At 43.2% G+C, this 12,529-nt stretch overlaps 1 protein-coding gene across 3 annotated transcripts in view; it reads right to left on the reverse strand.

The window, feature by feature from the left end:
- RTN3 (reticulon 3) overlaps positions 1–12,529 on the reverse strand; it is an 82,291-nt gene that overhangs the window by 44,671 nt on the left and 25,091 nt on the right. For all 3 annotated transcript variants that reach the window (XM_068260088.1, XM_068260090.1, XM_068260089.1), the window contains one exon: positions 9,452–10,498. In XM_068260088.1, the coding sequence (XP_068116189.1) occupies positions 9,452–10,498 (1,047 nt within the window). The remainder of the gene's footprint in view (positions 1–9,451; positions 10,499–12,529) is intronic.

The following is a 12,529-nucleotide window of genomic DNA, read 5'->3' on the forward strand; positions in this document are numbered from 1 at the left end:
GATAGCCAGGATTTCAATCGCTAACGCAAATAGGAGTGGGGAAAGGGGGCAGCCTTGCCGAGTACCTCTAGTAATTTTAAATGAGGAGGATTTAAATCCATTGTATTTTATGAAGGCTAATGGGGTAGAATAGAGAGCTATGATCCATGTGAGGAAGTGGTCACCAAAGCCCCATTTCTGTAGTACAGCAAACAGGAACTGCCATGAGATAGAATCAAAAGCTTTAGTGATATCTAAAGAGAGCAACATTGCTGGGATTTTACAAGAGTGGGCTTGGTGGATAAGGTGCAGCAAGCGTCTAACGCTATCACCTGCTTGTCTGTTCGGCATAAAGCCTACCTGATCATTATGGATGATTGAAGCGATTTCGACATTAAGGCGAGACGCTAAAATCTTTGCTAGCAGTTTGACATCGATATTGAGAAGCGATATGGGGCGGTAGTTGGACCAGAGTGAATGGTTGGAATTGGGCTTGGGAAGCATACTGACCATTGCTGAGGTGGAGTCCGTGTGAAAAATAGCTCCTTTCAGGATACTTTTAAACGCCTTGGTTAATTTTGGGGCTAATACCTCACTGAGTTTTTTGTAGTAGATGGCTTTAAAGCCATCTGGGCCTGGTTGTTTGTTTAATTTAAGCTGTTTAATTGCCAAGAGGACTTCTTCTAGTGTTATTTCTTTATCAATTGACTCTTTAAAACCAACTGGAAGATTGGGAAGAGATATTGACGATAAGTAACTGTCTAGTTGTTCCGGGGAGGCCGAGTCAGACCTGTTTTGATTCTAATCGGGTTGCGAGTAGTGAAAGCAAGCAAACCTGAGATAATTAACCACTTATTCCACCAGTACAGTATATCTACATCCTCTGTCTTCTTCAAAGCCACGAGCGCGTAGATATACGATCTGCACTGGTGGCACATCTGTGCATGATCGGGCGTGCTCCCATGCACGCCCACGGCACTTTAAATTGCATCACTAACTGGAAGGGAAAACATGTATCCTTAAGCAATTATAACCCCCCCACCCCCCAGTCACCCAGGGCCAATGGGAACAAAAAATCTCGCTGTTCGCAGACGATGTCCTCCTGACCCTGGTGGAACCCCTGACCACTCTCCCAGTACTCCACAAAGTCCTCCAAGAATATGAAGACCTTTCTGGTTACAAGCTTAACCGTGATAAGATGGAGGCCTTGCCCATCAACATCCCCCCCCTCCTTACTCACTAATCTACAAGAGAATTATCACTATAATTGGAGAAAACATACAGTACCTTAAAATATTTGGGGTTTTTTCTTACTACCTCCTACAGCTCCCTCTATAAACACAATTTTCCCCCAGTCATTGCTTCCATTATTCAAGATCTCCATAAATAGACAAAATATTAAATTTCTTGGATAGGGCGTCTATACTCTAAAAATGAATATACTCCCTTGTCTTCTTTATCTTTTCAAAAGCCTCCCAATCCCTGTACCCTCCTCTCAACTTGCTATTCTTCAGAAGGAAATTAATAAATGTATCTGGAATCATAATAAACCCAGGGTTGCAAGGTCTGTCATGAGGTCTCTGAGCGACCAGGGGGGCCTAGGCCTACCCCACATTGCCCTATATTATAAGGCTACTGATCTCCGCCAAATAACCGAATGCGCGGACTTCACAGCTAGGACTAAATGGGCTCTCATTGAAGCCACCAAAGTCCTCCCCCTCTCTTTAGCCTCCTGTATCTGGTCCAACGATTCTCGTCCCCCTCAAGCCTCTTTGGGTCTTTCTACAACTAGGATTATGTTACGCATCTGGTCTAATACTGCTCAACGTGCAGGTCTGAAGTCCCCCTACAGATTATGGCCTTTCCTGGGAAACCCCAAGTTCAAACCTGATTTAGATTACGATTTCATGAGACGATGGTACTCCAAGGCATATTTTAGACTACAAGATTGGCTACAACCTTCGTCTATATCTTTCATTACTTACACCCAACTATGTGACAAACTCCATTTGTGAGCCTTTTTCTAGAATATAACCAAATCTCCCACTTCCTATGATCACTCTTACCCACTCAGACTGACATAGGTCGTGCTGCAGCCTTTGAAAACCTCTGTCTGCAAAAAGGCCACCAGAAAGGTTTGATTTCCCAGAACTATATCCCCCTTTCCACAAATTCCTACTCTGGCATTCCAAAGCATCCCTACATGGCCAAATGGGAATCTGCTTTGGCCCAATCTATCTCTACTTCTGACTGGGATCATTTTCTGGTTTTGTCCTACTCTGACCCCACTTTGGCTGAGTACTCAGAAACTAATATTCCAAACTTTAGAAGTGATTATTCCCCTGGACCCTGCATTTATGTTACTAGGCAAATCAATCCCTCAAACCCATAAATTTTCTCTAACTGGAAGAATATCGCTCCCCCCAGATCTTTCTGAAGTCATTACTAAAGTTAAGTGGGTTAAACTAATGGAGAAACTCATCGCCTCACTGAGAGACACCAAGGCGCGTTTTGACAAAATTTGGGGTCCCTGGGAAAGTCACATTAACTCCAACTGATTAGTCCTCACCTCTCCTTTTGAATAACCCTAGTACTATTAGGGCTCATCTACTACTAAAATTATGTTGACTATCCTGTGGCTTCCTATTACTCGTCTCTTAAGAGTAGGAGCCAACCTGATATCTCGAGATACTTTCCATGTACCCCTAGATCAAACCTTATACACTACCCGCTACCTAAAAACGTGTTTATTTATTCTTTCTTTTGTTCTCAATTTATATATACACACCTCTCCAGCTTTTATTCAGTTTTTTTCCTCCCCTTAGCTAAACAGGTACAAAGAAAAGATTGCCTTTCCTACGAAATGGACTGATGGACTATTACCCATTCGCTCATTTGGTCAATTTACACTTCATCGTGTATACGCTCTCACATCTTCTTGTCTAAGTGTAATAAACTTTATACACTATGCTTTGTAATCTACTCGCGATCTGTTTTTTATTTGTTTGAACTTAATAAAAAACACAAAAAACAAAACCCTGCAGAAGCCTCTGTTTTCAGCTTTACAGCCACCTCCGTACTGCCCCACACGCAAGTCCCGGCTTGACGACATCGTCAAGCCAGTACTCGTGTACGGGCAGTATGGAGATGGCTGTAGAGCTGAAAATAGAGGCTGCCGCTGGAGGATCGTCGCTGGAAAAAGAAAAAGGTGAGCCAGGCTTGCTACAGGTTTTTTTTTTTTTTTATACAGATCTCTGCACAGAAGGGGAGGGTGCCCAATAGGGAACCCCTTCAAATCTGGGGGTGGGGGTTTCCTAATTATGGGGGAACATCTGGCCATCTATACTCAGGGGGAGCCAAATAAATTAACTTATCTAGCGATTTATAGTGGCAGGTACTAACACCAGGGGCACATCTGGCTAGCTATACTTTTTGGGGAGGGGGCAAATATCTAATCAGGGGCACATCTGGCTATATACTGGGGGGGGGGGGGGGGTGGTAATTCCAGGGGCACATCTGGCTATCTATACTGGGAGAGCCTAAAACTACAGAGGCCTGCAGGTCGGGTACCAGATTCACCAGAAAGCAGGTTGCGGGTCTGAAAAATTGGACCCGTGCAGGCCTCCAACATGTTGAGTTGCGCCCCTCTGCAATTGTTCAGAAACGTATAGAGAAGTTTCTTCTGGATTATAGTGCTGACTGAAGAAACGTTATAAGATCTGGCCTTTCTCTACCATCTTGCAATTGTGATTCCCTTTATCATCTAAGGTTTTTTTTTTTTTTTTTTTCAATAAAACTGGAGGGTTTTATTTTTTAAAAAAGTTCAGCAAGGGTCTTAAGAGTTTTTTTTCTTTCTTTCTCTTTTTCTTTATGCTGGCGTGTTGGTTATCAAGTAAGTATTTAATTCAGTCCTTAACCTGGCTAATGATTTATTGGTTATCTTACATTCCTGTTCTGCAAATTGTAAATTGTAGTAGTTTGTTAATCTTACCCTTTCTTTCCTTCATTTTTCTTGCTGCAAGTTCTATTAAAACACCCCTAATCACACACTTTCGAGTGTACCAGAGCTGGATTAAATTAGAAGTTGTATACATACCTGAGGCTTCCTCCAGCCCCATGCGCACGGATCGCTCCCACATCGCCGTCCTCAGTATTTAGTACCAGGTCCCGTCGCTACAGCCTGTAGCGGTCGGTCTGACGTAAGAGAAGTGTGCTCTTTGTGAATCTCTCCAGCAGCCGCTGGATACGTAGAGTATGCAGTTCTCTTGCGCAGACTGGGCTTAGAAAAGGGCTCTTTACAGTTCAAGTAGTTAAAATGTGGAATATTTTACCACAGGAAGTAGTAATGGCAAATTCTATATTAGCTTTTAGAGGAGGATTGGATGTTTTCTTTTAAGTTAAGGACATCTATGGCTATAATTACTAGGTAATGCCCAGAGTTAATCCATGGACTCTGGAAATGTTTTCCATTTAAAGGCTAAATGGCCTAGGCCTTTTAAGAGCACTTTGCCATCCTCTAGATCAGGGGTCTCAAACTCAATTTACCTGGGGGGCCGCAGGAGGCAAAGTCAGGATGAGGCTGGGCCGCATAAGGAATTTCACAATCGCGGTGCATCGCCGCCTCTGCACGCCCCTCTCACTCTTCCTTCACAGAGAGGGGCGGGGAGAGGCAGTGATCCGTGCGGCGATTGACGTCAGGAGGGGCAGAGCTGAAACTGAAAGCTCTGTCCCTTCCAGGAAATGCCGGCGGATTGCCCCCCGGGCGATTTGGGGGCTCTGCAGCCCTCGTTTAGCGGCGGGGATGCGGCAGATTACTTGGGAGCACTGAAGCAAACTATAAGGAAGCTTTTGCCGGCAAGGGCCACAAAATATTGTATCGAGGGCCGCAAATGGCCCGCGGGCCGCGAGTTTGAGACCCCTGCTCTAGATCAACTGGAACATGTCAGGGTGTAGGACAGAAATGTACCTAAGCTTTACTTATTTGAGTATTTTTCCCCCTCCTGGTTGAACTTAGACAAATGTCTTTATTTCAACCAAACTATATGTAATTACAAAATCTGATTTTTTTTCAAAAGTTCTCATACACTATGGGCTATTTCACATCAAGAGCACCTTTCATTGATTTTTCAATCATTATTGCTTTAAATACATGTAATCACATGGGTAATTTCACACTGGAGTATTTTTTTTCCCCACAAAAGCCCTACATGTAGAATTTTTGCACTGATTCTGTAGAAGGCATAGAAAAAGTAAAAGTGCTGTGGGGAAAAAAAAACAAAAAAAAAACCTCCAAAATCGCTAATGATAAAGGCCGTGTAGAAGAGTCCCTATTGTGTAAAGAAGACGCAAATATTATGTAGTCACTATTCTTTGTAATGCTAAATTTGTTAATCTAATTCCATGGAAAAATCTTATGGCTAACATACTCTACCCAAATTGAAAGTTCATGCCCTCGTCTCTACTAAAATTGACAAACCGAATGACAGATATTCATAAGTGCCCATTAGGCTAGTTGAAAAACAAAACACTTGCATCTACAAAAGCATACGACTAAATGAGTAAAATCCTCTGAATAACCTACAATTTAATTCAGCATTTGTTAAAACATTGATGCTGATACCAAAGGCATTTTGAAATTTTATGTTCTAAAAATAACTGTTTCAAGGTCTGTGGCCAGCTATGATTTTATAGGAAAACCAAATTATTCAAACATATTCCTTCTTTCTAAGGTTTATTTGATTAAAGTACCATGGCAGTCAAATTCTCATTTCTCTGCTTCAGTGACTATACCATGAAGCAACTATTAGTTTCCACTGACAAAATGCTTAGGATTTTCTGTTGTAACAGTTTCATTTTTAGGGGGGTTGGGATGGATGCCATATTTCTGTTAGTTGAACATATGCAGACATTCCTATTTACTACTCCCTTGTCCAAAACCGCTCAAATCACCTCTCACAAAAGCTGTACAAAATGAGACAGTAGGTTAAAAGAAAATCTGTCATTTGTATTGCCTTTAGGTTGCATTTACACTTGTGCAGTGCACTGATCCCGCGCCAGGGGAGCCTGCCGTGGGATCACCGCAGTGCTGCACAAATCCATAATTCATACAACGCTGAAGCAGAGTGTGCCGACAGGGTCGTATGCAAACTCCCTGCTGGACAGGAAGTACCTCACTGGGGATACCGGTCGGTCCACACATGTGCATCGCGCTCCTGTCATTTACACTTACTTCGTCGCCAAAGACTCTTGCATTACTGCATAAATTTGTGTGGTAGGCACAGCATAGTTGACTTGACGATGGGATTCTGTCAATTTGAATACTTTCATTGCATTGCATTAAAGGACAACTAAAGTGAGTGGCATATGGAGGCTGCCATATTTCCTTTTAAGAAATAACAGTTGCCTGGCAGTCCTGCTGATCCTCTGCCTCTAATACTTTGAGCCATAGACTGAGTAAGCATGCAACAGAACAGGTGTTTGATATTGTCAGATCTGACAAGATTAGCTGCATGCTTGTTTTTGGTGTGATTCAGACACTCTTGCACCAAAATAGACCAGCAGGGCTGCCAGGCCACTGGTATTGTTTAACCTCCTTGGCGGTAATCCCGAACTACGTTCGGGGTAAGCCGCCGGAGGGTGCCGCTCAGGCCCTGCTGGGCCGATTTGTTTAATTTTTTTTTTGCTGGACGCAGCTAGCACTTTGCTAGCTGCGCCAGCACCCCGATCGCCGCTGCCGCGCGCCCGATCGCCGCTATCCGGTGCGGCGCGCGGCCCCCCCCCAGACCCCGTGCGCTGCCTGGCCAATCAGTGCCAGGCAGCGCCGAGGGAAGGCCCGGGACTCCCAATGACGTCCCGACGTCAGTGACGTCGGTGACGTCATCCCGCCCGTCGCATGGCGACGGGGGAAGCCCTCCAGGAAATCCCGTTCTTTGAACGGGATTTCCTGATCGGAGATCGCCGAAGGCGATCGAAGAGGGCGGGGGGATGCCGCTGAGCAGCGGCTATCATGTAGCGAGCCCTGGGCTCGCTACATGATTTAAAAAAAAAAAAAAATTAAAAAAATGTGCGGCGCTGCCTCCTTGCCGGATTTTTTAGACCGGCAAGGAGGTTAAAAGGAGATACATATGGCAGCTTCCATATTCAATAAGAATCCGGTGAGCGGATCCCGTCTCTGCTTCACCGGATCTGGATGGCTCAGTCCGTGGCCCAGTTCACATAGTGAAAACGGATGTGATCAATGATTGATCGCATCTGTTTTCACTCAGCAAATACATACCTAATCTTCCGTAGCAGCCGGCGGTAGAGGCTTCCTCATCTTCCACTGTACCTACACAGAAGACGGAAGCCTCTACCGCCGGCTGCTTTGGAAGATTAGGTATGTATAAACCCTCCCTCACCCACCCGCCGCACCCTCCCGTCGTTAGATTTGCATCGGCACATGCCCCCATCCCCCGTGGAACGGTCCGTTTCTTCACTAGTGTGAAGAAACTGTCCATTTTACATTGTCCCAATGCTGCTGCATTTTTTTGTCCAGATCTGTTCCGCTAAGCAGAACGGTCCAAAAAAATTAGGGTCTGCAGCAATTTTTAGGTCCGAGGATTGGAACGCAAGGAACGTATCCGTAGCAACGGACGCATGTGAATGGATCCACAGGTTAACATTGGATCCATTCACATCAATTCCGTTTGTACAGTATTCGTTCCGGTTCCGATCCGCAAAAAACGCTAATGTAAACTGGGCCTTATTTAGTGGCACACTTACAACAACAACACAGCCTGTTGAGTAAAAACACTATTCTCATACTTGTTCAAGGTCAGGGATTCTGAAAGTAGAAGAAGCATATGTTCAGCCTGACAGAACTAAAAACCATTTCCCAGAGAAAAACGTCTGCCTCTGCTTCAGGTTTTCTTTAAAGAGACTCTGTAACAACAAAAACCTCCCCTGGGGGGTACTCACCTCGGGTGGGGGAAGCCTCCGGATCCTAATGAGGCTTCCCACGCCGTCCTCTGTCCCACGGGGGTCTCGCCGCAGCCCTCCGAACAGCCGGCGACTGTGCCGACTGTCAGTTCAATATTTACATATTACATATGTAATGCTGGTAGAAATGTGGGGAATCATGCAAATTCACATGGGGGAAGATGACTGACAATCACGTGCCCCTGCTCACTAGAAGAAGGTTAGTGGTGGTGCATACCATGCCCATCTTCCACTGTAAGTTTGCTGTGCACACACAGTAACCAGCAATTATACTGGTATTAATGAAAGACCACAAATAATGCTATTAGAGCAACGCACAATACCATGGCAAAATGCACTTTACACAAGCAACGCGTGTTACAGTAACACATGCTGCTTCCCTGGGGCTATAGTACCGGTGCTGCTTGCACAAGTTAAGTTTACTGGCGCTTTCCACATTTTGCAATGCCTGATCTTCCAAAAGTACGAAAGCCAGCCCACTGTCATGTCAGTACTTCACACCCCGATAAGATTAAGCTACACTTCTTTAAATGGTATGATTACAATTAAAACGGTTGCACTGAAATAGGGCAAGATAAGGAGAGTAATTTTACTCAATCCTAGAAGTTCAGCGTTTGTCCTAGAAGTTCAGCGTTTGTTTTTATCCGCTAGAAGTACGCCTAACCAAGGCGGCAGCCCCAGGACCACCTAACGACAATTGGCGTCTAGTCCTGGGGCGGTGATGTGCAGGAGATCGCGCGCTTCTCCGCATGGATGATGGAGCTCCGTTCCGCCATCAGTCTTGCAGTGGCAATCGCCGCTAGGAGACCATTTATTGTGTAGAGCGATGCGATCCACAGCAGCGCTGTACTAGGGACATTATATATATATGCCGGTGTGTTTAAGCCCAGAGGTTAACTTTCCATTCTGAAACACAGCGTTACATAGTTACTTCGTCATCTCTCTGTAAGCAGCCAAAATCTGCTTTTGAAGCACAATTATTTCTATTACAAAATATTTCACTACTAGCAAACTACTAAAATATGTCAAGTTAGATACCCAAGACTTGCTATTTTGATAAACATCTAATAATTTGTCAATTTACACCTAGAGAACGCAGATATGCATTATTAATATGTACAAACATACACTTATAGAAGGTCAGAAGGGGGAGGTGCATGAAGGGAGGATGCACACATGCTAATCTGAACACATATCAAGTACATATTAGGCAGAAAAGCAGGTAAAATAAATACTTGATAGCCGTGCATGGCAGCAAGATGTAGAGACAGGGCAGATTGTTGTGCCAAAGAGCAAGTTGAGCATGCTGGATAGCCATCAAAGATGTACAATTTGGTGTGCATAAAGCATGCCTGCATTGGACATCAACATTGCATGCTAGTAGCTCATTGCCCATGCCAACAATGCATGCCGACAACAGATGAGTAGGCATGAGCGGTGTAATTTAAATGTGAGGGTCATGCCAACGGTGCACTGGAAAAGAGGTCTTCTTTACCTTTGAAGGTCAGAATGCCAACTGTGGAAGCTTGGGCTGATTCTGATGGACAGTCAGTCATCTTAAACCTTTCAAGGTTGCCAAACTGGGGGCACAAAATCTCTGGAGAAGATTCTTGGCTTTCTGAATTCCAGTCTTGAGTCCCATCTGCCAAAGCTCTTAGAGCTTCAAGAGTGAGATTTTCCTGTACTTGGTCCTCTAGTGATTCAGACTCTGAATAGTAAACTGGTCCAGTAGGAGGGACTGTAACATAAGTTTCTGCAAGGTCCACAAAGCCTTCACTGTGAGGAGAGTCTGGGGTTTTTGATACAGATCTGCTTAAATTATCCAAAGGGTCTACTAAAACAGTTTGAGTTTGATCCTCCCGTGCTGCAGATTCACGTTCTGCATTATTTGCAAGTACCTCATGCTTTATTAGGCTCTCTCCAGTTTCATTTTGCTGTTTATTGCGAAGCTCAACCCAACCGTTCTCACTGTGTTCTCTATGTTCCAATTCTGAATTTTTGACTCTCCATCCCGCATCTATAACTGTATCATCAGACTCTCCTGAGCTATCCATGTCTTCATCTCCATCTGGCCAATGGAGATCTGACTTAAAATCATATGAATGGTCTTCATTTTTTGCAGAGCTCTGCTCTTCTATTTCTTCACATATATCCTGAGCTTCTTGCCCTTGACTCGGTCTTCCTTCTATGGAAGGGAGTGACTGCATTAACTCAGAAATAATTTCCTGACCAAATTCTTTGTGACTTTCATTAGACTTCGATTCATCTATAGGAATGTCATCAACTGGTACACCTGCCTTGAACTGTAGCGTAGAACTACAGGACTCATCTTTGTTGACAGAACAAGCAGAGTATGCATATTTAACTAGTGGTTCATCAGCATCTTCTGACTGGTTACGAAAAGGTCTTTGAGCAGAAATTTGTAAAAGTGTATAGTTTAGGGCTTGGTCTTGACTGTCCTTGAATTCAAAGCTGGAGCTGTTGGCGATCATTTCAAAAGGAGACCCAGGTGATTCTGGACTGGGAAGTTTTGGATGGGATTCTGGAGAAAAGGTGCCAAAAAAAAGTCTGTAAAGATGATCTTACTAAATGTGACCTTTTATAGACAGGTCAACAATGTTCACAGTTATTGTCAATGGGAAGCAATCATGTAATTAAAAAGTTACTTTAAAGTGGTGATATCACCATAAAATGCACAGAGGAGCTTTGGCACACCAAATTTATCTGCCCTAGCCATTTCTTGAACTCATGCAGTCGGTGACCTTAGTGTCCATTTTATCTAGGCAGTAGACAGGTGCTGGTCAAGCAGAACAAATACAGCTTGTAGTGACACATGCAATCTTGTCATTACTGAACCTAATAAATTTCTCTTTAGATACAGCGTTTGTGAAATTTAAAGTTATATTTACATGGTGTTTACAAGTGTGGTCTGGATTTTAAGGACCAGTCCTGTACAATTGTAAGACTCAGGCCATTTATAGGTAACTCTACTGGAAATAATCAACTACTCGCATCAATGGCAACATTCTCTATTTTTTTATAGGTGTATTATTCAAAAAACAATTTAATATGCAAAGTAAAGTATTTGCACAAAAATCTGATTTAATTCTGGGTCCAAAATAAAAGCACCCAAATATCTGTCAAAAATGCAATCATAAAATGAATGTATACATTACTTTGAGTTGTTTTTCACATTGCCACTGCCTTTCACACCTATGTGTCACCAGATTTGCCCAGGAAGTAAGACAAGGAATATGCTATTCTGAGGACTGCATTAACGTTAATGGTCTGTACAAATGCAATTTTGAAATGGCAAAGCTCTCATAATCAAAGATCCACATAGGTCATAAAAAAAAAAAAAAAATCCAATAGCATGATGTTTAGCTAACTAATTTAAAACAAAAAATATTTTAGTTTAAATACTGATTTTCAAATCCTGATAGTTAAAATGGTTAAAAATGGATGTCTTGCAACCATGACAATAGTACACCAAAGCCAAAAATTTGCATCTGTCTGCCTCTACAGAAAGGTAAGTGAATGCAAGAATGTCAGCTTAAGTCATAGCAATGTATAGTTGCTAGGGCCGATGTCCAAGGGAATTATTAGAGTGCCCCCCCCCCCCAAAAAAAAAAATCAAGCACACACTCTGATGCTAACCACGGCACTATATATATATAAAAAGTTTTCCAAGACTAATTTTAGAATCTTTTGGATTTTGTGCTGGAATTTATGTGCAATGTCACCGGGATCACATTGTTAATGTCCATCAAAGAAAGCATCTAGAACAAATTATGGACTCATTTAGTTATGCAACGTTTATCATATGCAATAAATGCATTTCTAGAGCAACAAAAGATTGTGAACTGTTGCCCTGGACAGGTGGGTGTGCTTTGCAGGAAAACCAGGGTCAACAGCTAAATGAAGTGATCACAATGAGATGCATAGACAATATGCAAAACAGCTTGGTCCTGACAATGTGCTAGCTGGCATCAGTGGAGAAGAGGGTGGAGCACAGCCAGAGAAGGATAGGGTGGGGGTAAGGGTGGTAGTGAAATGGTCAAAACGGCAGCTATGGGGGGGGGGGAGAGAGAGAGAGAGAGAGAGATGAGAGAGACGAGAGAGAGAGGAGAGAGAGAGAGAGAGAGAGAGAGAGGAGAGAGAGAGAGAGAGAGAGAGAGAGAGAGAGAGAGAGAGATGAGAGAGAGAGAGAGAGAGAGAGAGAGACAGACAGACAGACACATAAGAAACTATTCAACAAGCCCCTGTCAAATAGATTCAGAGGATTGGATAGCACAAAGAGGATGGGGAGGGGCAGGGAATGGAGAGCCTCTGGCAAAAAATGTGGGTCTGACTTGCATATCGACTCCTATACTTTTACAGTTAGGTCCATAAATATTTGGACACAAGTTTTTTCTAATTTTGGTTCTATACATAAATACATTTAAATGACACTCAGGAACAGTTGAAGTACAAATATTCAGCTTTAATTTAGTGGGGTGCATAAAATGAGAGCCATTTTTAAAGTACTCTTGTACTGATGTTTATAAACCTGAAAAAAAAACAAAAAACCCCC

Source organism: Hyperolius riggenbachi, chromosome 11, assembly GCF_040937935.1.
Source record: "Hyperolius riggenbachi isolate aHypRig1 chromosome 11, aHypRig1.pri, whole genome shotgun sequence".
Lineage (NCBI taxonomy): Eukaryota > Metazoa > Chordata > Amphibia > Anura > Hyperoliidae > Hyperolius > Hyperolius riggenbachi.